At 41.0% G+C, this 26,025-nt stretch overlaps 2 protein-coding genes across 5 annotated transcripts in view; one reads left to right on the forward strand and one right to left on the reverse strand.

Annotated features, from left to right (window-relative positions):
• ARHGAP6 (Rho GTPase activating protein 6) overlaps nucleotides 1–26,025 on the reverse strand; it is a 451,443-nt gene that overhangs the window by 95,205 nt on the left and 330,213 nt on the right. The gene's annotated exons all lie outside the window — the stretch shown is intronic.
• Nucleotides 16,254–24,195, forward strand: AMELX (amelogenin X-linked). The gene is made up of 8 exons (XM_047844200.1): nucleotides 16,254–16,338; nucleotides 16,920–17,023; nucleotides 18,386–18,451; nucleotides 20,373–20,420; nucleotides 21,697–21,741; nucleotides 21,803–21,847; nucleotides 22,115–22,540; nucleotides 24,121–24,195. Exons 3-8 carry the CDS (start codon nucleotides 18,398–18,400, stop codon nucleotides 24,124–24,126), a joined length of 624 nt encoding a protein of 207 aa, XP_047700156.1. The 5' UTR covers nucleotides 16,254–16,338; nucleotides 16,920–17,023; nucleotides 18,386–18,397; the 3' UTR covers nucleotides 24,127–24,195.

The following is a 26,025-nucleotide window of genomic DNA, read 5'->3' on the forward strand; positions in this document are numbered from 1 at the left end:
TCTCTCTCCGTTCATTTAGCTCTTTGTTTTTATTCATCAGAGTTGTGTGGTTTTCCTCATATAGATGTTGTACATATTTTGTTAACTTTATACCTAAGTATTTCATTTTGGGGGGTACCAGTGTAAATGGTATTGTTTTAACTTCAAATTCTACTTGTTCATTGCTGGTATATAGAAAAGCGATTGAATTTTGTATGTTAACTTTGTATACAACCTTGCTACAATTGCTTATCAGCTCCAGGAGGTTTTTTGCCAATTCTTTTAGATTTTTTACAAAGTTAATCTCATCATTTGTTAACCTGGTGGAGATCCAGGAGATAAAACCCACAAAATTATAAGGGCCTGCTGATGACTGGGTCTCCCTGGAGTTTTTAACTCTTAGAGTTGTCCACACCAAGCCTCCAGCAATTCATCAATTACAGTTCAGGTTTCCCTACCCCAGCACTGGTTCCCTTGGAGATTGCTGCTCCAATAAGTTTAACTCTCTGTATTCACCTGTTGGTCTCTCCCAATATTTGGAGGCAGCAGTTTGCCCTGTGATCTCACTTCTCCTATGGATCTAAGAAGAGCTGTTGATTTTTCAGTTGGTTCAGACTTGTACTTGTTAGAGGAAGTGGTGACTTCTAAGCTTCTTACATGCCAGACCAAATAACCAAAGTTCTGATGCAATTTTTTTAGATAAAATTTACATGCCATAAAATTTACCATTTCAAAGTATAGGATTCAGTGGGTTTGTTTTTTTTTTTTTTTAGTATATTCACAGATATAGGCAAGCATTACCATTATTTAATTCCAGAATATTTTCATCACCCCCCCAAAGAAACCCTAAACTCATTAGCACCCCAGGCCCTGACTATCACTAATCTATGGAGTTGCCTATTTTTTACTTTTAATATAAGGGGAATTTTACAATATGTGGCTTTTTATTCCCAGTTTATTTCTCTTAGCATGTTTTCAGGGTTCATGCATGTTGTAGCACATATTAGTACTTTGCTCCTTTTTATGGTCAAATAATATTCATTATTTGGATATACCAAATTTTGTTTTAGCATTCATTAGTCGATGGACATTTGGATTGTTTCCACATTTTGGCCATTATGACTAAAACAGCTGTAAATATTCATGTATAAATTTTCATGTGACTATATGTTTTCAATTCTCTTGGGTATATGCCTAGGAGTGGAATTGCTGGGTCATACAATGACTCTATAAATAGCCCAACAAAAACAACAACAAAACCTTAACAACATGAGTTGAAACACTAAGATCTAAAAATATTTTTTACTGTGAAACTCATTTTCCACCTCGTTCCTTTCATGACAGAGAAAATATCAACAGCCATAAGCAAACCCATGCAATGTTTCCACTTTGTATAGATTGGCTCTCAGAGCTTTTACCAAGCAGTGAGAAGAAACACAGTCCTTCAGTTTCTTTTCTTTTCACAGGATGGTGATCATGAGTATCTTGAAAAATTTAAACAATGTGGTAGCATTTGTCTTTTAATTTTTGATTTAAAGCTGATTTTTAGAAATTAGCCAGGTAATGGCTCTACCAAAAAAAAGCAAGTAAACTCTTTTAATCCCTCTATGTTCATCTTTTAATTTCAATGACTAAGTGTTAATATCTAGTCTGGTAATTTGCCATAAAATGAAGTACAGTTCCGAGCCTAGTTCATTTCAAGGAGATATTCTTGTCTCTATCAGGAGAGAAGCTAAGAATAAAATGTTGCACTGCTTAGTTCAATAGCTTTGTTTTCATTGCTCCCGTGTTCTTTAATATCATTGCTCTTGGGGGGAGGAGCCAGAAGAACTTAATACCTCTCGCAAGATAATCATTCTCTGCTACAAGAGAGGAAGCAAAGAAATGAGGAAGACAAGCACCTGAGCTTCTTTCTGGCTCTACACATCGAGAAATAGAGAAGCCACTGGGACGGACAGAGTGGTTGGCAGAATAACGGACCCCCAAAGATGTTCACACTCTAATTTAGAAATCTAGAAATATGTGGCCTCACATGGGAAGAGAAACCTTGCTGATGTGATTAAGTTAACGGGGAGCGTCTCCTGGATTGTCCAGGCGGGCCCAGTGCAAACACATGGATCCTTAAAATAGGAGACTGTTGTCTCCCTGATCTCACTCCAGTGAGACCTGTGTCAGATTTCTCACCTACAGGGTGGTAAGATAATAGGTGTGTGTAGTTTTAAGCCACGAAGTTCATGGTGCTTTGTCATACCAGTGAAAGAAAATGAATACAGAAGGAAGCAGGACATTTGTGTCTACAAGGGACTCATAAATCATCTAAAGCAGGATTTCCTAAATGGTTTCATGATCAAGTAAGTTTGAGAAAGTTGTTCATGTTAGTCCCATCTTAAACAGTCACATTAAACAATAACTAAAGAAAACTTGAGAGGTCCTGCAGAGGGAGAATTGTAACACAGAGTGTCTTCTCACCTCCTTTTCTTTTCCTTTTTTTTTTTTTTTCTTTCAGAACATCTCTTCACGTCCCTCGGAGCGCTCAGAGCACAGATGGGAAATGCTGAACTAATCCCACCTGCTCAATTGAAAATCTGAGACCCAAAGGGAAGAAGAGACTCGCCAAGAAGCACTTTGGCAACACCAAGTATAGCCTTGGCCTCACATTCCTCCTCTGGAACCCTGTCTAGGATGCCACTCTTTCCCACTGAGAAGAGGACACCGTTTTCTGGCACCCAAGTTGACCTGAGTTAGACCTCTGGTGGGAAGAAAGGATATCAGGTGAAAATCAATCCAACAAAGCTCATAACGGATAAAATTCTCTACTCAATAATAACAAGGCCAATGTGGCTGCTTTCGCACGGAACATATTTTATTGTTTAAAATGAAAGCATTTAACCAACTATTGAAAATTTACTAATTTCATATTAACGAGAAGAATGCCATAAAATATTTCCCCACGGGCCTCAAAGTGCCCAGTTCTGCTGCCAAAGTCCATTTTCCACAAATGCTGGTTTCCACAAATGCTAATTTGAGAAGGAACAGAGGTACAACAAAATGTCGTTGTTTTCCTTTGCAGCACTTAAATAATGCTTTCTCCACATTTCCCACTGCCTGTTCCAAGAGCTGTGAACCCACTGTCCTTTGATGTTTTTCAAATACACATAAGCCACATCCTTTTCCAGAAAGTGAATACTGTTTTTCCACCACCTCAGATTTTAGATGATGATGATGATGATGATGATAATAATAATAAAGATTTTGACTAACATGGCAAACAACTTTGAATACCTATTTTAGGCTGAACACTGTACTACATGCATCACAAGAGGAATCTCATTTAATCTTTATAAAAAAACGATTAAGGAAAGTATTACTATTAACATATGTATGTATGAGCCAACCAAGGTACAGAGAGTTTAGGTACCTTGCCCAAGGTCACAGAACAAAAAGTGATGGAGCCAGAATCTGAACATAATCTGATTTAGAGCCAGTCTTCTGTAAGCAGTAGGCCAGTGGTCCTCAACTGGGGTGATTCTACCTCCCAGGGACATCTGGCAATGCCTGGAGGCATTTTCTATCCTCACAGATGAGAGGTGGGGTGTTCCTGGCATGTAGCGGGAGGAGGCCGAGGGTGCTGCTAAGCATCCTTCCGTGCACAGGACAGACCCCCACAACAAAGAATGATCCCACCCTAAATGTCAAGAGTTTCAACGTTAGGAAACACTACTCTAGTCTCATGCCTCCCAAAGACCGCCATTTTGAATGGGCCATTTGGGCCATTTGTTTGAATGGGCCATTGTTGTCTGGTAAGATATGTGGTTCTCATTTCCGGGTTAGAAAGCTCGGGCTCCACCTGGGAAATGAGGTTATCTTGTAGCATCAATTTGCTCAAGCATTGCAGTTGGCAGTTTTACACTACACCCTGGCATCCTGGGACATTAGGTCATTTTAGTTTTTGCCTTTCACTGGACACACGAGAGAGGCACTAGCCCAGTAGGGAGTGTCTGAGAGGGGCCAGGAAGAAGATTCTGGTTCTCATTAGCTTTGCCTTGTAGTCCAGAAAGCACGACAGCAGCATCTGCGTCACAGATAATGGCAACAGCAAAGGGACACAGCCACAGTGGGTTGCCTGGGGTGCAGACCGAGCTCAAAAGTCAAAATATTTTCAGAGAACAGTTCTGCCATATCTACTCAAAACGTAATTGTTCATACCATTTGACCCAGCAATTCTAAGAATGCATTTGATAGAAATATTTACAAAATGTGCAAGACACAGCCACAGAAACGCATTTCAACACCATCCCTGATAGCAAAGCAGAGTAAAAACAATAGAAATGCATGCATAGGTTCACCAAAAGATGTGTGCTCCAATGTTCATGATAGCATGATTTTCAACTGCTAAACTCTGTGAACTAGCCAAATGTCCATCAAAGGAGAACAGATAAATTGCAATATAACCACACAATGGAATACTACATAGCGGGGAGAATGAATAAACAAACTCCAACCATCTACAATAATATGAATGAATCTCACAGACACCACGTGGAGCAAAAGAAATCTGGCACAAAAGAGAATGTGCCGTATGAAATCATGAATACCAAGTATAAAATCAGGCAAAACCAATCTGTGCTATGAAAAACAGATTAGAAGTTACTCTTGGAGGGAAGTGACTCGAAGGGAGTCCAAGGGGGCCTCTTGGGTACTGGTCATGTTCCTTCCTCATCTTCCGCACAGTCGTGTTCGCCTTGTGGAAACTCATTAAGTGGTAGGCTTGTGCAGCTTTCTACACGCGCGTTATATATGTAAGCATCAACAACCTAAATGTCCATCACCGGATGGTTGGCTAGATATACTATGAGGTGGGATGTCTACTCAATAGAATTCTGTTCAGCCGTCCAGAAAAATGAAGTCACCCACTCTGTATAAACGTGGAAAGGTGACCGCTATATATGAAATTAAATAAGGATGTGGTAGAACGACATGATAATGTGTCTACTATGATTTCTACAGGAAATAGGTGTTAGCGTAAGCACAGAAAGTTCCAGAAATTATATCCTCAAATGGTTAATAGTAGCTGTCCACTTGAGGATGGGATTCCCAGGGACTCTGACGTTCTGCCTAATGCATACCTATATTGTTGAATTTATTTGTAAATACGTTTTATGTTTGTACTCAGAAAAAAAAGGATAAGTAGAAAGTTAAGGTGAACAAAATACGCCTTAAGTTTGAAACTGTCATTATTTCATCGTTCAGGAAGATGAGGGTTGTTGATGGATGAAGGAAATGATAATGAAATAAACCCAGTTCCTCGCCTGCAGGGTTGCTAATTGAACCCAGTGGTGGAGGTCACGTTGGTTTTTGTGCTGGCAATCTGAACAATTGATTCAAATTAGCACTTGTGTGCTGGGTTGTTCCACATTCAAATCTAGTTATGGCGTGGCCACCGCAAACGGGATTCTTGGCCACACAAAGAATGTGTCTACAAAACGGCCAAACGACTGGCTCTGTTTGATTACATGAACAAAACCATATAGTCAGAGGAAGGAAAAACCAAAACAGCTGCACCCAAAGTAACCCACTCGGATGGGTGGTTCATGAAATGTACCCATTCATTGAATCAACATTTTAGCAGCCTCATGCAGACTCCGTGAAAGATCCAGTCTGAAACGAAATACTCATGAAAAAACCAAGAGACCATATGAAACACTTTTTTGGCCCACCGTCAGCAAACGTTTGCTGAGTGCTCACTGCGGTCTGCCATCATGATAAAACTGTGGGTCTGATTCTACTATTTTATAATCGATTGCAAATGTCATCGTGTTGCGTGTTCTTAATTCCCTCCATGGCACTGAATGGAAGTTCACTTAAAAGAAAAAAAAAAAAACGCCGATACGGGCAAAGTTGATAAAACTACAACTTTTCAAATATAGTAAAGGTCTAAGAGACATATAGGACAGGCGGGGAGATCGTATCCCACGGATCTCAACCCTGGCTCCCCATCAGACTCAACTGAAACATGGTGTCCGGAGATGTTCCTAGCCATCGACGTTTTTGAAAGGTCCCCAGGTGATTCAAAACTACAGTGAGAGCTGGAACCGAGGCTCAGACCAATTGACTCAGAAGCCAGGTGTAATGGGACCCAGACATGAGTACTATTGAAAAGCTACACGAGTAGTTCTAAAGTATAGTCTGCAGTGAAACCAATTTTTTCTAAATTAACATTAAAGAAGTCAGAGGTGGCCTTCCCAGAAGCATTTTGCAAAGAGACCCCATATTACTTGCTCTCAGATTGTGAAGTGTTGCTAGGAAAATGATCACATGAAATTCTACCATGATATGGCTTCAGATGTTTCACCATTATTCATATATATATATATATATAGAGAGAGAGAGAGAGAGAGAGAGAGAGAGATCGTTATAAAATCTTGAAAACATGTTTAGAACATGTATTTTTAAATAAATTTTTAAATGTTTATTTTTATTTTATTTTTCAGAGAGAGAGCGAGCGAGCGAGCAGGGGAGGGGCAGAGAGAGAGGGAGAGAGAATCCCTAGCAGGCTCTGCGCTCGAACTCACCAACCGTGGGATCACGATCTGAGCCAAAATCAAAAGTCGGACACTTAACCGACCGAGCCACCCAGGCGCCCCTAAATACATTTAAGTCGGCGTGAGTTTAAGGCACTCAATTATATCCCTGATATAAACAAAAGCTAAAAGCAACATTGTGTAATTGTATTTATAGAGAAGACACCGTGTAACGGCAACCTATTTGTAAACACAATCCGAGTGAATTAACTAGCCTGCTATCACTGCCATACACAGGGTGTCAAGTCCTAGATGGTCAAGGTTGCACAGCCTAAGGCAGACTGAGAAAACACCTCCTTAAAGTTGAGAGCAGGAAACCTGCCAGTGACTACCTCAAGGCTTTTAAGAGTCCCAGTCTGAGCAGGGCACATCTTGAGAATGAGAATGGACGGAAGGCATGATTTAGCCCATTCATTTATAAATGAGTTACCAGGGAGGATGAGGGCCTCCTCCACTCATGCATTTCGGAACAGAAAAAAGGTCACGCTTATAAAGTGATTTTTTTCTGAAATTTACGTATTTCTGAAGCCCACACACTTCCTCTCTTTCCTCCATTCCTTAGACTATGTTAGATTAATAAGATATGACTAAACTATGATTGCCCACTTGTTTTCATTAGCCACAGTATAAATCAAATCTCATGCTTCTTTTTGCTTGCTCAAGGGGTCAATTTTAGCACTGAGTTAAACAAAACTCCTTGGGAACCATTAATACACCTTTACGGTTCTAACATAGACCATGCAAAATTTAAATTGTATACTTTTTCAATTATTAGCAGCACGCATGGTTCCAACCCTTTATAATGAAGAAGACCACTGGCATATTCCATTTACTTTTATTTTTTTCATAATCATTTCAATGCTTTTTAAATAATCTGAAAAATGGGTGATTTTTCCCCACTGGATATTTTTTGAACAATAATTTCATCCAAATACCTATTGTGCTGCTTTCCCTATTCGACCCATTATCATTTTTCTTTTCTTAAAAACTTTTAATGTTTATTTATTTATTTTGAGAGAGAGAGAGCACACAAACAGGGGAGGGGTATAGAGAGAGGGAGAGAGAGATTCCTAAGCAGGCTGCACACTGCCAACGCAGAGCCCGACGTGGGGATCGAACTCATGGATCGTGAGATCATGACCTGAGCCAAAATCAAGAGTCAGACGCTTAACTAACTGAGCCACCCAGGCGCCCCTCTTTACCATTTCTAAAAGGAATGACAGAATTTTAGAACTGGGGGCTCAATGTTTGGACCTAAAAGGACCCTGAAACACCGGTCTTTCCACAACTGCATGCTGGGTCCAGGTACTGACTCCACTTCCTGTACCTCTACACCCAGTTCAATTCTCTGGTAACTGTGGGTCTGTGGTTCTCCACTGGGAGCAATTTTGTTCCCTTCTCCCTTAGGGAACATGTGGCTATGTCTGGAGACACTACTGGCTGTCACGACTTGGGGAGGAGGTGCTATGGGCATCTAGTGGGTGGAGCCCAGGGAGGCTGTTCAACACCCTACAGTGCACAGGACAGCCCCACCACAATAAAGAATTATCTAGCCCCAGGGGCGCCTGGGTGGCTCAGTCGGTTCGCCATCCAACTTTGGCTCAGGTCATGATCTCACAGTTCCTGAGTTCCAGCCCCGCATCGGGCTCTGTGCTGACCGCTCGGAGCCTGGAGCCTGCTTCGGATTCTGTCTCCCCCTCTCTCTCTGCCCTTCCCTCACTCGTTCTCTCTCTCTCTCTCTCTCTCTCTCTCTCTCTCTCTCTCTCAAAAATAAACAAATGTTAAAATAATAATAATAATAACAAAGAATTATCTAGCCCCAAATGCCAAGAGTGCTAATGTTGAGAAACCCTCCAGCACAGGTTCTCAGAGCTCCACTTTCCAGCCACGTGTTCTATGATTCCATTTACACAAAGTGTCCAGAAGAGGCAAATCCACACAGACAGAGACTAGACTGTGGTGGTCTAGGGCTTGGGGAAAGGGAAACACGAAGAGACTGCTACGGAGCATGGGATTTCTTTTCAGGTGATGAAAATGTTCTGGAATTAGACTGTGGGGAAGGTTGCAAACTTTGCAAAGATACAGAAAATATATTAAAACTCACTCAATTGTACATTCTAAGTGGGAACTTTATGATATGTAAATTCTGTATCAATAAAATGATTAAAATTCTTTTCATAGATCTTTTAATAATTTCTTTTTTTAACATTTATTTATATTTGAGGGGGGGGGAGGGGCAGAGAGAGGGAGATACAGAATCCGAAGCAGGCTCCAGGCTCTGAGCTGTCAGCACAGAGCCTGACATGGGGCTCGAACCCACGGACCGCGAGATCATGACCTGAGCCCATATCAAGAGTCAGAGGCTTAATCGACTGAGCCACCCAGGTGCCCCAACACTTCATTCCTTTTTATGGCTGAATACTATTCCATCAGATGGATACCGTGCCATATATTTATATGTGTCCTACACCTTGGATGTTACAGATACTCAATAAATACTTTATACTAATGCTTTAAAAATTCTACAGATGTGTGAAATGCTATTGAGAATAAACTTAGCACGTGACTATGATTCTCCTGAGAGCATGATGATGATACAGATGATGCACTAGGTAAGACCAAAAAAAAAAAAATGGAGATTTTGTGACTATTTTTGTAAAACTATGTTAGCATTATCCTGGGGGAGATGTTGTCTACAATTAGAACAGACTTGCACTTACTCCACAGATTTCTGTGACAGACTAGTGCATCTGTTTAATTTCATTTCAAGTAAAAATTGCCTGTAATAAAATGTATGTGAGTAGAATTAAATTAATTTCGGGTCTTCTTCCTGATTTATTTCATTCCGCTGAATTATGTCAGCTTCAAATCTAGTTAGTATCCCAAGCAGACATACCACTCATGATGCGATTTTTTTTTTTTTTCTTAAACAGGCTAGGCTATCACTGGATCTTGACATAAGTTAGGGATGTGAGGAAGAAGATGCTTGCTGGACGGCTGCTCAGGGCTCTGTCCGTGTTCGAGGGGCCAGGAGCTAAAACAATAACTGGAGTGGTTACCAGGAGTGACAACACATCGCTGATACTTAGGTCCCACCACATAGCTATCTCTTGTTTCCTGTAGAATGGGCGGATCGCATAAGAATCATATTCTGACATTTTGTATTTATATCCCTGTGGGCAGTTCCTGAAGAGACGGAGATGAAACGTATGCCACTAAAGTGTAACGATATAAGAATGTTCTGTCCAAGAACAATAGGGGAAACTCTGCAGAGCACATATGTGAGAACGATCATTTCCAACCTTTTAGGCGGTGACTTATTTCCTATGCTGCATTAAATTTGCTCCTTTCTGGGGCACCTGGGTGGCTCAGTCGGCTGCAAGTCCGACCTTGGCTCAGGTCGTGGGTTCGAGCCCTGCATCGATCGGGCTCTGTGCTGACCGCTCGGAGCCTGGAGCCTGCTTCGGATTCTGTGTCTCCCTCTCTCGGCCCCTAACCCACTCGCATTCTGTCTCTGTCTCTCTCAAAAATAAATAAACGTTAAAAAAAATAATTAAAAAAAATTTGCTCCTTTCTCCCCTTACTGATGTCGTCCCATTTTCCGGGCAGTAAGGTAAGCGTGCCAAAGAGTCAGGAACACTGGCTGAGGTCAGGCGTCACGGGCCAGTGACCCGGCCACAATTTTGAGCTAGGCTGTCCTCCCAAAGAAAAGTTCTCTCCACCATCGCATGTTGCTTTCGTCCAGAAAACACCAGTCTGCTTGCGTATGCTGAACCCCGGTAGGTAAATGCAACTTACTCTGGTGTACTTTGCCCAATAGGCAGAAATCAAAATGCTTGTTTTTACGTTACCGTGTTATCTCTGTTAACACAGATGTAATGTTTTCGCTCCCGACAGTTACCAGTTAATTATAACCCACCAGATATTTAGCAAATGTTTACATATCTTTCAAATTACAAGCGGTATGAGCCCTTTCGGTGCATGCTTGTATTATTAGGCTATTTTCTACTACTAATCTAAAAGGGGCCCTGTCGCTTTAAAAAGTCATGTTTTTGTCTTTGAGTTTATGTTCGGCTTTTTGTTTTTTCCCTCCGGGAATGAATATTATATAAACCCAGGGCCTATGGGAAACAGAGCCCTGTCACTCATCACTCTTACTGAGCACAAATGAGAAATTATACCCCAAACCTCTTGTGTCTCCCCTGCGTTCTTTCTACTCATGGATTATTTAGAATAAATAAAATAAAATCTTGGCTTCCCAGAGACTTTCAGAAATGAGACTCTTAGATAAGCATTGTTAATATTTTGGTGACGATCTCCTCAAATGGAGAAAAAGGAAGAGCGGGAGGGAGGGAGGGAGGGAAAAGAAGGAAGAAGAGGAGAAAGAATTGTTTTAGAGAAAGCGAACTCTGAATATTTTTTTCACTTAACTACATGTCACAAACAATTTTCTATGTCAACAAATAGAGACTAACACCCTCCCTCTGACTATTACATGTACCATCGTTGATTTGAGCAGCCCCCTGTTGGTAGACATTTTGTTCTCAATGTTAGTTCGTCGTGAAAACAGCAGGCACTGCCTATAATTAACTCTTCCCCCGATGACTCAGTGTGTGTGTATCGGTGAATACACAATCACTGCGAAAGCAGAAAGTGGAGGACTACAGGCTGAAAGACTGAAGTGGTCTTATTACAATTAATACCTTTTGGTGTCACTACTCTCCCTCTGCTCCCCCGTCACCCCTTTCTCATCCTCGGACACGCAAGCACAGAATGTGTTAGTTTCCTGAAGCCAAGACGGATGGTTTGTTCCAACACCCACTCCCAGAATTCTCTGGAGAATTCCAGAGGCCGTGAGTAGTTTGAGAACTGGACCACTGTCCTATTCACATTTGTACTCCAAGGCCGATGACTGCATTAGGCATATACTAAGTGCTTGATAGTGGCTGCTGAAGTCATATCATAATTTTGGCCTTTGAGAGTTATGTTCAGAGCTTGTGACCAAGGGCCATGTCCCTTTCCTGTGTAGCTGTTTTATTTCCTACTGCTTCATTTATAAGTGTCACCTTTTCCTTTCAGGACACCTGTGGCTTGCTAAGCCTGTCACCAACTTTGATCACCACTTTGAATTACCCACCCCAATGCATTTCCCTCTTCTTCTTAAATTTTTTAAGTTTATTTATTCGTTTATTTTGAGAGTGAGCGAGCGGAAGGGGAGGGATATGTATATATATAGAGAGAGAGATCGGGAAAGAGAATCCCAAGCAGGCTCTGGGCTGTCAGCACAGATGCTGACATGGGGCTCGAACAGTGAGACCATGACCTGAGCAGAAATCAAGAGTCAGACACCTAACCAACTGCCCCCATTTCTCTCTTCCTACTTGTGCCCTTTTGCTTTCTGGTTCCTTACCTCTGTTATTGCTTGTCTTATGTTCCCTGTCCCAAGTCTACACACTTATTAAATGCTGTTAGCCAGTAGAAGATCCCTCTTTTTTTTTTTTTTTTCATAGCTTCAAACAACCAGGCAAAAAAACACAGCGAATTCCAGGGCATTCTGGAATAGGTACTAGTGGGTTGCAATCAATAAAGTATATGAATGTGAGCCAGAGAGGGTATTTTGTTGTTATTCTTTTCAAATTGCTCCTTGGGCTGAAGTCATTCTAGAAGCTTAAGATAATAATAATAATGACTTTATTATATTAAGCAAACAAACTCAGTGACAAGTAAGAAAAGATCAAGCAGATCTATCATAGTATATGTGCTTATAGTGTACTCCAGTTTGAACTAACAGATCACAGCCAAATATAATAAGGGGGCTAGGATAACGGATTCTAAACCTTTTACAGTATCTCCCTTTTTAAGTTCTTATTAAAGTGCATTTGCTGGAAAGTCTATAGGAAGCATTGACAGCAATGCTGAGTTATCCATCTTAGCTGTTTAAAGGGCCCATCAAAATCAATGAATCAAGAAATCAAGGGCACCTGGCTGGCTCAGTTAGTAGAGTACGCAACTCTTGATCTTAGGGTCATGAGTTCGAGCTCATGTTGGGTGTAGAGATTACTTGAAAATAAAATTAAAAAAAAAAAAGCAATCTTGGCTTCTTTGTCTATGGAGAATCCACGTAGGTTAAGTACTTTTTTTTATATTTTCATAGTGTCATGAAGAACCCTACACCTTCTTCAATCGATCAACACATCCATCTAGCACCTGGCTTGTAAAAGAGACTTTTCTAGGTAACAAAGAGCTCCCAGGGAAGTACAAGACACAATATCTGACTTCCCAGGGTTGCAAAGGGAAGTCACTGTGTCTACTGGAATCACTTAGTGGTGGTGTACCTGAGTTCTGAAGAAGGTACGACTACACTCCAGCAAAAAAACCAGCCTAGAGAACAATATTTTCTCACAAGTGAATAGCAACAGAAGAAACGTTTTAAAAGTCGACTTGGGCTCCAGTTACTTCAGAATACTCACTCGTGAAATTATTCCAGAATATTGGACAATCTGGGACCTGCTTTAAAAGAAGATTTAAGAGTTGAGCTCAGATAGATTAAAAAAGGCTTCTGGATCTCCCACTACCCGACTTCTCCAAAGAGCACCCACCATACCTCAATGCCCACTAAAAACCAGGAAGTTCATTAAAACCCCCAAACAAAACAAAACATCCTCCCGGCAGCCAAAAGTCAACACCACAAGGCTGAAATGCTTGAGCTTTTCTCACACGTGAGCCTCCGGAGCCAACACCACTCGGAGCATCTCTTTACCTGCAGTCCACACAGAGTTCTAACAAGCTCGGACATAAGATTTTCCCAGCACACTATGAATTAGGAGCAGCAAGTTAGAAGGGGAGAAGTCGTTAGCATAAGCAACATGGAAAGAGCAAAATGGGATGAGTTGTAAGTCAAGGGAAAGAATAACTATAAAAGCTGTTGTTGTTGTTGTTGTTGTTGTTGTTGTTGTTGAGTGCATACGATTTAGCCGGACATTGCAGGAGGTGAAGACATTTAAAATATGCTTCCTCTCAGAGCTCAAGACTGCTGGAGCTCTTGACTACCATGGTCTTTCTTCATTAAACATATTCAGTTGGGCCAAAATGAGGAGACATGATAGTGGTGCGTCAGATTCTTGCTGCCTGGGATTAACGCGTGCTTTTCCATCTCTGACCAGTGGCAGGCAGAAATCATCTGGGTTTTGATTTGCGCCCAAAAGAGTAGACGGCCTCCCAGCCTGAGGTCCTTCCACATGAGTTGCCTGTTTTGTGGCCCTGCCTAATCCTACAGGTCTCAGGAAGGATTTAGGGCAGCTGCTTCTGGACCAGAAGATGTCCCAAATGTGATTTTTGTATAACCCTTTCTTGGATGTTCCTCCTTTCCACTAAGCAAGAATGAGAACCTATAGGGGAGCCTGGGTGGCTCAGTCAGTGAAACGTCCGACTTCGGCTCAGGTCATGAGCTCACAGTTCGTGAGTTCGAGCCCCGCATCGGGCTCTGTGCTGACGGCTCACAGCCTGGAGCCTGCTTCAGATTCTGTGTCTCCCTCTCTCTCTGCCTGCCCCCCAACTCGCAGTCTGTCTCTCTGTCTCTCAAAAATAAATAAACATTTAAAAAAATTAAAAAAGGAATGGGAACCTATAATTCATAAGGGTGTATATTCACTCATCATTTTGGAGGAAAGCTGGAATGAGTGAATAAGTGAATGAAGACACATTCTGGAGTCATCTTGTTATAGCTGTTCCAGGGATGATGCCATAGAAAAAAATATTTTATGCTTATGATCCATTGTTTAAAATAGTGATTTTTTTTTTAAAAGAGAAGACAATATTTGATATCAAAGTGCAAGGAAAACAAGAACACAAATGCTTTGGAAATGTTATAGCCTCTACATAACAAAACAAGCAGTCAATCTAGTAAATTCTGTTTTCTTTTTTGACAAACTCAACTTATTGAAATAATTGCTATAGAAAAAAATTTTAATTGAAATTTTGTTTTTTCCCCCAAATATTAACTTTTAAACTGCATTTGTGGGACCTAAATTAGTGGAAGAAATTTCAAGCAGAGAGATCCATATTTTAATACCCCATGACTCAGAATGTGCAGTGGGAGAAAATAAACAGAAAGAACCACATAATTTCTATTGTATTTGCCATCAAATCCTGAACAACTGTCCATAGTGAATTGGCTATAACTCACTATGCAGTGGACCAGAGAAATTAATGCCACAATGGGGGATCTTTCTGTTGATCCTTGTCAACAAATATGAGTCCCTCATTTTTGAAACATGACAGAAAGGAATGAGATAAACTTGGTAAAACTACAAGACCACTAATAGCTCACCAATGACCCTATTAATAGAGATTAACCACAAATTTGCAGGAAAAACAATGTCCTGAATCCTATCAGACACCAATATACGTAATTAAATAAACTAGAAAAAAAAAAAGATTGAAAAAGAACGCGATGTGATTCTACATTACCCTTCCTCTCCCTCCTCCTTTCCCTTACCACCTTGCTGCACAACCCCCCGCCCCCAACCTCTTCCTCTTCTAAGTAAGCGGATGCCAATCCTCTTACAGAATTCATCAGTAAACATATTCACAAGTAAACGCAAACCTGGACACAAATGGCTTTTAGGACTATATTCTATATTGACTTTCCTTCAGACCTTTCTCCTGTTACAATCTTCCACTTCCTTCTTTGCAATCTCTCTCTGTCTCTCCCTCTGTCTCTCTCCCCGATTGAAACCCCGATTGAAAGAGCTACCTTTCTTCACCGTGGTTATTCATTCCCTACTAATTCATCTGTGAAGATCAACTTAGAATCTTATTTATTAGCACGTTTTAAACATTTATTGCACGCCAAGTGATGGGGTTGGGGAGGATGATAACTTTCCATTTCCCCCAGAGATGCTTGTCATTTAGTTTTCAACTAACCCTTGTAGGTAGATTCTATAATTATCCCCATTTCACTGATGAGGAAACCGAGGCTCGAATAGGCTAAACCTCTTGTCAGTGGTCCCTCAACCCTTGGTGAAGCTGGGGTCAGTACCCACGTAAGTCTGAGATCTAGTTCTTAATAGTACTACATTGCCTTTCATGGGTATTTTCTCCTTGAATTTAATTCAGCCAATGCGGAGCGTGTTTATAAAAACATACGCACATGTACAAACTTTAAAAATATGACTAAAGTAGCAAAAGAGATCTGGCTATACTGCCAGTGGTGTCTCAACATTAGATCAGTAAAGGAAATGCTGAGTATATACCCAGACTCAGCATTTCCTTTACTGATCTAATGTTGATAGACGACTCATCAGCTGCCTCTTATCACCAGTTACAGATTTGCTTTTTAACTGATCGGATCCTAGAGTAAAAGACAAAAATCCATGTGCTTTACTAAGGTACAAGGGTAAGAGACATATGAAATTAATAGCTAGATCATAGATCCTCTCAGAGGCAGAAGGGCTCCGGTTTTTGTTGTTTAGGCAAAGGAGAGGCTGCTGAGAACATGGGAACAATGGCACCCAAAGGGGAAGTCAAGAGGCTCTGAAAAAGAAAGAGGAATTTGGAATTGCTTGTAAGAGAAAGTGGGATCGGGCCAGAAGGACGTGGGCACAAAAGACCATCATCCTGCGAGACTGTTGTGTGGGAGGGGGGCACCAGAGCAATGTCCCACACACAATGCTTAAGTGTGCAGCCTGGTGGGTGACGTTTCTCGCCTCGTCCTTCGGATCATCAGGAAAAGTCTGCTACTGTGATCATCTTGAGTTCGTGGTTCCTTGGGGGGCAGGTGGGTTGTAGGATGGGGCCAAGGAGAAGTAACTTTGTCCCCTCTTTCAGTGGACACCGGAGTGGTGATAGAGGAATGGGCACAGGTGACAGAGAAAATGCATTCAATGGAAGTAGAAAATAGAGCAGTGGGGATCCCGAACTTAGAATCCCTCAGAGAAATACTGGGGAGAGCTTTGGGGTTTTACCAGAATGGGGGTTTTAATCAACTTATCCTGATCTGAAAGGGATGACGAACCCTAGGGGACATGTTGATTACACTATAGAGACTCAACTATCTAGCTTTTTGGGTAAAGAACAATGTTACGTTTGCCAGAACCAGGGAACAGACAATGACATAGCTCTTCTTGAACGTAACTTTGAATGTATCAGCATGTGCAGTCAACTTATTTGCTGACTTACAAACAACCCGATGAAATTTTTTGCCAGTTAAACCTATTATTGCCCATAATGAAAGACTCTAAATGCACTAATCACCACATGCAGCCTTCTGTTTGATCACAGTTTTTAAAACTTCCTGATACAGGGGTTTTTAGGTATACTCAACACATTTTCCTTCAGAAATCTGATTGGTTGTTCTAGATGCTGTGAATGATATAAATTGAGCTCTCAGTTGGAAGAAATCTAAAGGATCAAGCATCCCTGAGTTCCAGACAGAAACTTCCTCTGAACACACATATTCAAAGGTATGTGGATTTTATTCATAATTTGGTATCCTTTCTGTTGTATTCATTTCCTCCGCTGCATTTCATGTACGAAAAGATGCAAACGTATTCTGCATTTCTAATATTGTATGCTGTCATATTCAGTTACTTCTTCAGTCGGACCATAATTAAATTAGACTCTGATTACTTAGATGGATTAGTTTACTCTCTAATGCAGCAACGTGTCTGTCTGTATTTCACTAAGTTTTACTTCCAGAATCCCAAAGCACTTTTGGGGGCCAAATTTCACAGTAGAATATTTATTTTCATTACTTGCCAATTAAGATAAAAATGCTTTTTCACAGGCGGTGATCTGTCTACGACTTTAAAAGCCATCTTGTTTAATTACATCAAACAGAACCACCAACTAAACGTGGGGTTTTTTTCCTCATTAATTCAAACTTTAAAAAAACAGATTTAGGAGGTAGAACGCGTCAGCGCACTTTTTACAGCCGGCATTATTACACAGGAGACTCACTTTCTTTGCAAAATTCAAGACCTTGCTTCTGACAGTTTTCATAGTCAATAATTTGTCCCACAAAGCAATGTGCGTATTTTAGGATGGCCTGTTCCGCTTCATGTCCCAAGGGTCATAAAGTGTGTAATTACGGTACAGTGCCAAACAAAAAGAAGATGTCATTGACTAAACATGGACTCTTTCAAGCGGAAGTCATTCAAAAGTCGTGGCATGATCGCACAATATTAGCACTGTCCTCTCCCTTCCATTCAACCACATCTTTTGTTCCCGATCTGGAGCTCAGAGATGCCACCTGAGGGTCTTGCCTGAAGGCCTACCAGTTGAAACACCTGGAACTTCACTCCACTCCTTCCTTACTCTATTTTGGTAAATTCCTTAAGGCCTTTTCGCAGACAATCAGTCTTTGTTTTTAACAGCAGCAATGCTCAGGTGCACCGTACAAAAAAAAACCTTTTTTGTGCGTCCTGGTTCTGAAAGTATCCAATACTGTGCACCTGGAAGGTCTCCTCAGCTTTTAGAGCCAACTCTGTTCTTTAGGATCGTTAATCATATGCTACGTTTAGCTTCTATGAATCCACAGGCTACACAGGTATAGGAGAGTAGCAACCAAACCGTGTAGTGATAGATTGACATCTCTACAATTTGTTCTTCTCTCAACCTAAGTGAGAAGCATCCTTGTCACTCTCGTCATTCCAAAAGCAATGAAATGAGCTGAAAACTGGAAATCACATGTGAATGAAGTAAGCTCACAAAGAATGGTCCCATCCTCTTTACTAGCGACAGACTAATATGGCTTATGTGGGTTTTATGGAGTATGAATTGTGTCCATATTTGCAAAGAGATTTAGCTGTCAACTTATATTTCAGGGCCAGCAAGAAATGGGGACCTGGATTTTGTTTGCCTGCCTCCTGGGAGCAGCCTTTGCTATGCCCGTGAGTAAAACACCCCTGCATAAGTCAATATCCAATTTCACAAGCTTGGAAATAAAAATCTGCCCCACAGTTGGTAAACTTTAGGGCTCAAGACAGTGCAAGATCAGATGTCCTCAAATGTCTCTGTGTTTCAGAAACACTTTGAAGAGCTTGTTATAAAAAAAAAAATATTCAGATGCCTCCACCCAAGATTCTGATTCAGTACAGCTGGAGTGGGGGTGGTGCCCAGGACTCTGCATTTTAACAAGCACCTCAGGAGATTCTGTGGAAACAATTAGCTTGTAAATATCATCGCCCATCTCTAGATGGAGGAAACTTTTGGAAGGAACCCTTGAAAGGCCTCCAGAGAAAATGCTTAATCAGCCTTAGCCACATATTACAAAAATGCCAGTTTTCTCTAAAACCCAATTTCTTACAAGTGCCCAACTCTCTTCCTGCCCTTCACACTCCACTGCTGTTATCCTTCAGAGGGTAAGATTTCTGTGTTAGGAATTTCTTTCTTGAACCCTCTCCCTGCTGTCAGAGGCCGCATCCCTTTGGGTGCACCTGCTAAGTACATGGGTGCTTCCGTGTGGTTGTCCAGAATCCTACCTCTGCCCAATGCATGTGGATATATTTCACATTCAAAGGTACCAAGGACCAGGACGTCTGACCCACTCTCTTTAGACATAAGCACATCAGGTCAGAGAGCTTAGATCACTATCAGGCAAAGCAGGACCCAACTGCTTTTTGGTGGCATAAGGAACAGTTGATACAACCAGAAGCCAGCCAAGCTTGCATATCTGCCTCCTCTCTTCCTCTCTCACCCACAAGACCAAGATTCTGTGCGCTGCCTTCCTAAAATCCTGCATTGTGGCAATTTCTAGTCCCCGGAGGGGCCCCTGCATTACAAATTGAGCCCTTTTTCCACTCCTCAAGTCAGCACCCCTATTCCCTGAGGGCTTACTTATATCAAGAAAGTACAGGAAAGGCAGTTCCCTAACAAAAAGTAGTTCACACTCAGACGAGAGCAAATAAACCTTCTAAAATACGAGCATTTAAAACTAATAGAGCCTTAATTAGCTCCATGTCTGAGGGAGATGTTCTGCATGATCCTGTCTCCTCTCCCTCTCCCCCACTCCAGGGCCAACCAGAATTGTACAATGCAGTCATCAGTCACACGGCCTCCACTTTTGACAGGCCAGCCAGTCCTGGTTTAGATCATTATTCAGGCTGATTTTTATTTTGAACTTTCCATTTTTTCTTCCATAAAAAACTGGGACAGAATAATAAAAAGAAGCAGTCGAAATCAACTCTCCCACTTTCCATGGGATTTGTAACGTTTCCACCTTACCTCCCCATCTCCTCATGTTCCTCAATAATTCACAGGCAGTTGTTTCCTTAGTTGTTGTTGCTGTGCTTTGCACACAAATTGTGAGGAATCTCTGGGATACTTAAGCACTTCTCCACCTCCTGATCTATAAGGGAAGGTTTGGGAAACAGTTCTCGTGGGTACTTCAGAATTGTGTAGGAGAAACACATCTCTCTTTCCAACACGGAGTGAGTTGCATTAAGACATAAAATGGCGGATGGGATAGAGCAGGATTAGTTGACAACATGGATGGGGGAGGGTGTCAAAGATCACTGGAGGATAAATGTGTCTGGTTTTTGCTTCTGGGTCTTGGGAAAGTCATTTAGTTGTTCTGGACGTCTTTAAAATAAGAGGGCTCCTCTCCTACACAGCGTACATGTTCAGACTAAACGTAGACCTCAAATATATTCTGCACCATGTAGATTTTTTTAAAAAGTAGCTTCAGTCTCCCTTAATGTGAACAATTGCATATTGACTTAATCTCTTCCTCTCTCTCTCTCCCTCTCTCTCTCTTCCCCCCTTCTCTCCCTCTCCCTCTTTCTTTTTCTTCTCCTTTCCCCTCTATAAAAGCTACCACCTCATCCTGGGCACCCTGGTTATATCAACTTCAGCTATGAGGTAATTTTTCTCTTTACTAATTTTGACCATTGTTTGACTTAACAATGCCCTGGGCTCTGTAAAGAGTAGCGTGTTGATTCTTTGTTCAAGATGTTTCTCAGTCCCGCTTTTTCAGTTCCCATTACCAGCTTCCTGGTTTAAGCCCTGATGGGTTGCCTGAAGCCCGCATTGCCCCCAGCACACTCCTACTCGGCCTCTCTGACTCAGTTTCTCCTCCTTATATGGCTATAAAATTATCCAGCAGGAACTACCACTCAGGGTGGGGCTGCATGGTAGGGCAGAAAGTGAACAGCAAAGCTGTTCAGCCTGTAAAAGTTGGGGGAGTCAGCTGTTTTTTAAGATCCTTTCCAGCTAGAAACTCCTAATTCTAAGATGTTCACACTCTATGTGTCTCCTTTGTTTGTCTTTGCTGAAAGATCAATGGTCAGTGACCAAGTGGTCTATGAGACATTCTGCAGAGCAATGGAAAGCATGAGATTTCTGGAAATCAGGTTTGAGGCTCTCCTCAACCCCATTCTAATCATGTGACCTTTGGCAAATCATTTTCTCTCTTTAAAACTTTGGTTTCCTCATCTGGAGAAGGGAAATAAGTATAATACCCACACTTCAAAGTATGGTTGAGGAGCAAATGGTTATGCAATATAAAAGGTGTTCTGTCAAGTGTAATTTGAGCAAGGTCAATAATGTGTTTGTTGTATTGGTATCAAATGCTGTACTACTACTATGTGAAGGAGTCCCCAGAACTGAGGTTGCAACCAAGTATATACTGTTGAAAAAGGAATGAAACTCCTACTTCTTTGGTGGGCTCAGACGACAATCTGTGAATCTGTTTACTCACATGTAACCTGAGGAAAAGTGTTACTAAGAAGAATTTGAGGCAACGTTTTCTATTAAACCTTAAGAGGTTGATATATTTGACCAGAAAATCTGTGTTTCTAGGATGAGGGACAGTTCTGCCACCTCCTTTATTTTTGCATTGTGACGTCAGATCAACAAAAGACACGACTCATGTTATATCACATTAATTTTTTTGTTTTGTTTTGCTCTGGCAAAGAAGAGCAGGAGCTGGGGAACTGAACAGAATTACTACTTTTGTGACCTCAGTCAAGCTCATAAACTTCTTTAACTCCCCATGACCTTGTCCGTAAAAGTGAGTGTGATGATACTTGCCTCAGAGTATGTGAGAAAACATGAAAAATGTGTGTGATGGATGTAATGTAGTGCATAACACATAGGAAGCACCTGACAAATGTTTACCTTATTCTTTGATCTGTAGAACTCACACTTTCAGGCTATCGATATTGACAGGACTGCAGCATCAGTGAGTGCATTTCATGTAACTGAACTAAAGCAAATGTATTCTAATGTCTCTTTTTCTTAAGGTGCTCACTCCTCTGAAGTGGTACCAGAACATGATAAGGCATCCGGTATGTACATTTTTTGTTCTTTATTCCCTTAAAATGTTAAGCATGTGTTTCAATTCCCTTTTAAGTGAAATAACATATCTATGCCACATACAGACACTAATGGAAAATCCAGTTTGTAGAAGGTCATATCTGTGTACACAGTTAGAAATTCTTGCACAGGAAAAATGCATAAATATTCATAGTCATAATGACAAAGACAACATGACTACTTCTCCAGTTGGAAGTCAATGGAGCCAATGGTAAACCTGACTCTTTGTTTCTCACCAGTACCCTTCCTATGGTTACGAACCCATGGGTGGATGGCTGCACCACCAAATCATTCCCGTGCTGTCCCAGCAGAACCCCCCGAATCACGCCCTGCAGCCTCATCACCACATCCCCATGGTGCCAGCTCAGCAGCCCGTGGTCCCCCAGCAACCAATGATGCCAGTTCCTGGCCAACACTCCATGACTCCAACCCAACACCACCAGCCAAACCTCCCTCTGCCTGCCCAGCAGCCCTTCCAGCCCCAGCCCGTCCAGCCGCAGCCTCACCAGCCCATCCAGCCCCAGCCACCCGTGCACCCCATCCAGCCCCTGCCGCCACAGCCACCTCTGCCTCCGATGTTCCCCATACAGCCCCTGCCCCCCATGCTTCCTGACCTGCCTCTGGAAGCTTGGCCAGCAACAGACAAGACCAAGCGGGAAGAAGTGGTGAGTATCCCTTGAAGCCACAACAACATCTGTGAAAATGTTGTAAAGCAAAATTGGCCCCCAGAGTTCTAAGTTCTCAAACAAACCACGATCTAGAGTTTCAGTAGCCACAGGTCAATGACTCTATTAGTCTGAGTGTGTGTTGTAACTTCATATTATAAACAAGTTTATCTATGAGGCATAGTTTTTATAGTGGGTTTAAGTTCTATGATTATTTTGAACTTCTAGAATATGTATTACTGAAACCCATTAATTTTAAGGATAGCAGTATAAGGGAATATCAGTTTTTCTTATATTTCAAGGGTTTAACTAGCAAGAATAGGCTAGATTTGCACTGAAGATAAAAAAAAGGGGGGGTAAGTTTTGAGAGTGGGGAGGATGCATATAATTGAACAGGCTACAAAAGGTGGGTGGGAAATCTCTTTGAGGACCCTTTGAATCTCTTTAAAGGAAGATTACCCGTCTAGAGCGGTTTTTTAATCTAACTTAGAGGAAGCTAGATAGTCTATCAGATTCCTTTTCAGGGCTGGGTTCTATAGGTTAATCTTTTAGCAAGAAGTTTTCACAATTAAGCACAAAATTAATTGCATTACAGAAAACTCTTCCAAATGAGTGGGAAATAGCCAATAAAATAAGTGACTCATATCCCTATTCCCAAACCCTTATTCTGTGTATATGAGATTATATAATTCTACTGCATGTATGCATGAAAATGTGATTCCATGTTATAAATGCTACTGAGGATTTTCTCCTGAGAAGCAGTGAGGGGTGAGATGGAAATGACCTAGATGGGGAGCTAGCATACCCAGGTTCCAGTTCTGGCTCTGCTTCCAAAGAGGAAACAGTATTGTACAAGTTATTTCAAATTCATGGGTGTTTTCCCTTTTTGAAAATAAGAGAAAGTGACTAACTCAGATATTTCAAGCCTCTGTCCAAGTACAACTACCACAGTTTCCCAACAAAAAGTTATACTATCTGACAAATGTGTCTTCACAATTATGAGCATATCTATGGCGAGTATGGGACAGAATATTTGAAATTGTATCCCAAATAATTTGGTGCCTATAGTTGATTACTAGCCTAAGGTAATGTTCCCTCTGTATAGAAAATGCATTTATTTATCTCTTTATTAATGATTAAAGCCATGAACTTTATAATGTGTTCACATCTTGGCAGGGCTATTTATGGAAAGGTGACTTTGGGCAGGTAGTCTGAACTCTTTAAAACTCCTGTGTAAGATCGGAGTATAAATATTGATAGCTTCTTAGGGTTGTTTTACAGAAAATAAAATCAAGTGATGAGCTCAGAGCCTGGCGTGCAGGAAGAATTCAGTAAAGGGTAGCTACTGTTATTTTATTATTAATTAATAGCTGTAGGTGTCCTGAAGGCAAGGTCGTCCATTCTGGATACCTCCTACCTAATGACAAGGAGATAACGAAGAAACTTTGAATACGACAGAATTCAACTTAAATGGTTATACATTGCTTTGGCAGAACTGAAGCCACACATGTGATGTAAGTGATACTCGCTAGGAATATTTGTAAATTATTTTGATTCTTCCTTTTGTTGTTATTTTTCAGGATTAAGAGGTCAGAAAATGGGAAGAGAACTGAAGGAAACACTTCAGATGCTTTCAGAATGACACAAGAAAACGAGTTTCGCCTGCCATCACTTCGCTTAGTAAAAGCTGTAACTAAAAATCAGTACCACTAGCAAACAATAAAATGGTTTAAAAATCATCCATATGTTTGTGCTGAATTATGCGTCAAATTTCGTGTCACCTCGGGGAACTTATTATAAATGGCTACTCTTGAATAAGGTGGGAACTGCTCATTTACACATGCAAAGTTGACCATTCTGCAGGCAGATGAGGACTGTTTTCCCTTTTAGAGAGAATTTATACAATCTCAAAACATTAAAAAAAAAAACCCAGACGTTCATACAGTAGTTAGAACAGTAGATAAAGTGAAAAATTGTGAACATGTATAGTCACTGAACCTGAACCAGATGAAAGTAAGTTTATATGAAGAATTCTTCAAATTGAAAAAAATAAGCTCTTGAGAAATGTTTATATTACAGAACAGATAGAAGACTTGGAACACTGACTTTATACTTCACACCATATTAGTAACCAAAGTCTGATCTTTTGATCTCATTCTATGGAAAAAGATTTTTTTAAATGAACTTATATGATATGTACAATGATGTACTGAATTTTAAATTATTGGGGTAATTAGTTTTCCTAAGAAAACTTGTATTAAATGGAGCTTCAAATAGAGAATCGCGGTGATTTTGTATACAAGTCGTTCCTTTCACTTAATAATTTTTAAGATGATAAACTGTACTGTATAGTCTTCAAAATGTTAACAGATTCCTCCTACACCCACACAGAATTGTAAACAATCTTTTTAGGGTTTACATTACACAGCACCCACAGTAACTTCATTCCAGTACCTTTATGATCAAGGCTCCTTAATCATTTTCTGGAATGAATAAACATAACTTTACTGGGAGGGTCTTGATATTTAAACAACAACAACAACAAAAAACTTGACTTAAAAGAATTTAGATCCCATAAAAAATTAAGAAAACTTTTCATCAATTCTCATGAGCGAATTCCAATCAACATAGTAAATATTTATTTATCACCCTTTAGGATAAGGCACAATTCCAGACCCTGGTAAAAACAGTAAGTTCCCATCCTTAAGGAACCCAGAACATACCAAAGGGATAAAAGAAGCTCAGAAATACCGATTAGAGGAGGCCGAGCAGCACTGACACCATGACAGAATTATAGGCAAAATGCCCTGGCAAAAATGGCAGACTTCCTCAGCTAGCTGCACAACAGCTTTCCTCACCCCTCATTCCTTGTTGGCAAAGCTGGAATTATACCCAGCATCTGGCCTTTCACAAACTCAGGACAGATGAGGCCGTACCCTGGCTCAGGGAATGAGTGTTCACTCCTCCATGCCAATTATGGCATTAATTACAATAACATACCATATCCAACAATACCAAATATGGCATCTATTCCCTTTGCTAGTGACCGGTTTAGGAATGGGTTGTGATGGAACCTGAACAACGAATGGGGCCAGAAGGAAAGTCTTCTAGGAGAGGAAGAACTTCTGGGGAAAAAGATTACTTTCCAATTAAACACACACACACACACACACACACACACACACACACACACACACACGTGGTCTTCTGTCCTTGGATCTACTTGTTTGAGGATACGATGCCTGGAACTGTGCCATATTATGACCAGAAGGGGTAAGTGGAAAGATGTAGAGCCCTTACGTCTTTGGTGGCATCATTGTGTCCCTGAATTAACCAGCCCTGGAATCATCTAGATGGATGACACACTCTATTTCCATGCTAGTGTTTTTCAACTGTGGGTCACAAATGATTAGTGGGTCATGATATCAATATCAGAAGCCCCATCATTTAGATCATGTCAGCAAACTCTCTTCCAATAATGTAAA

Source organism: Prionailurus viverrinus, chromosome X (genome assembly GCF_022837055.1).
Source record: "Prionailurus viverrinus isolate Anna chromosome X, UM_Priviv_1.0, whole genome shotgun sequence".
Lineage (NCBI taxonomy): Eukaryota > Metazoa > Chordata > Mammalia > Carnivora > Felidae > Prionailurus > Prionailurus viverrinus.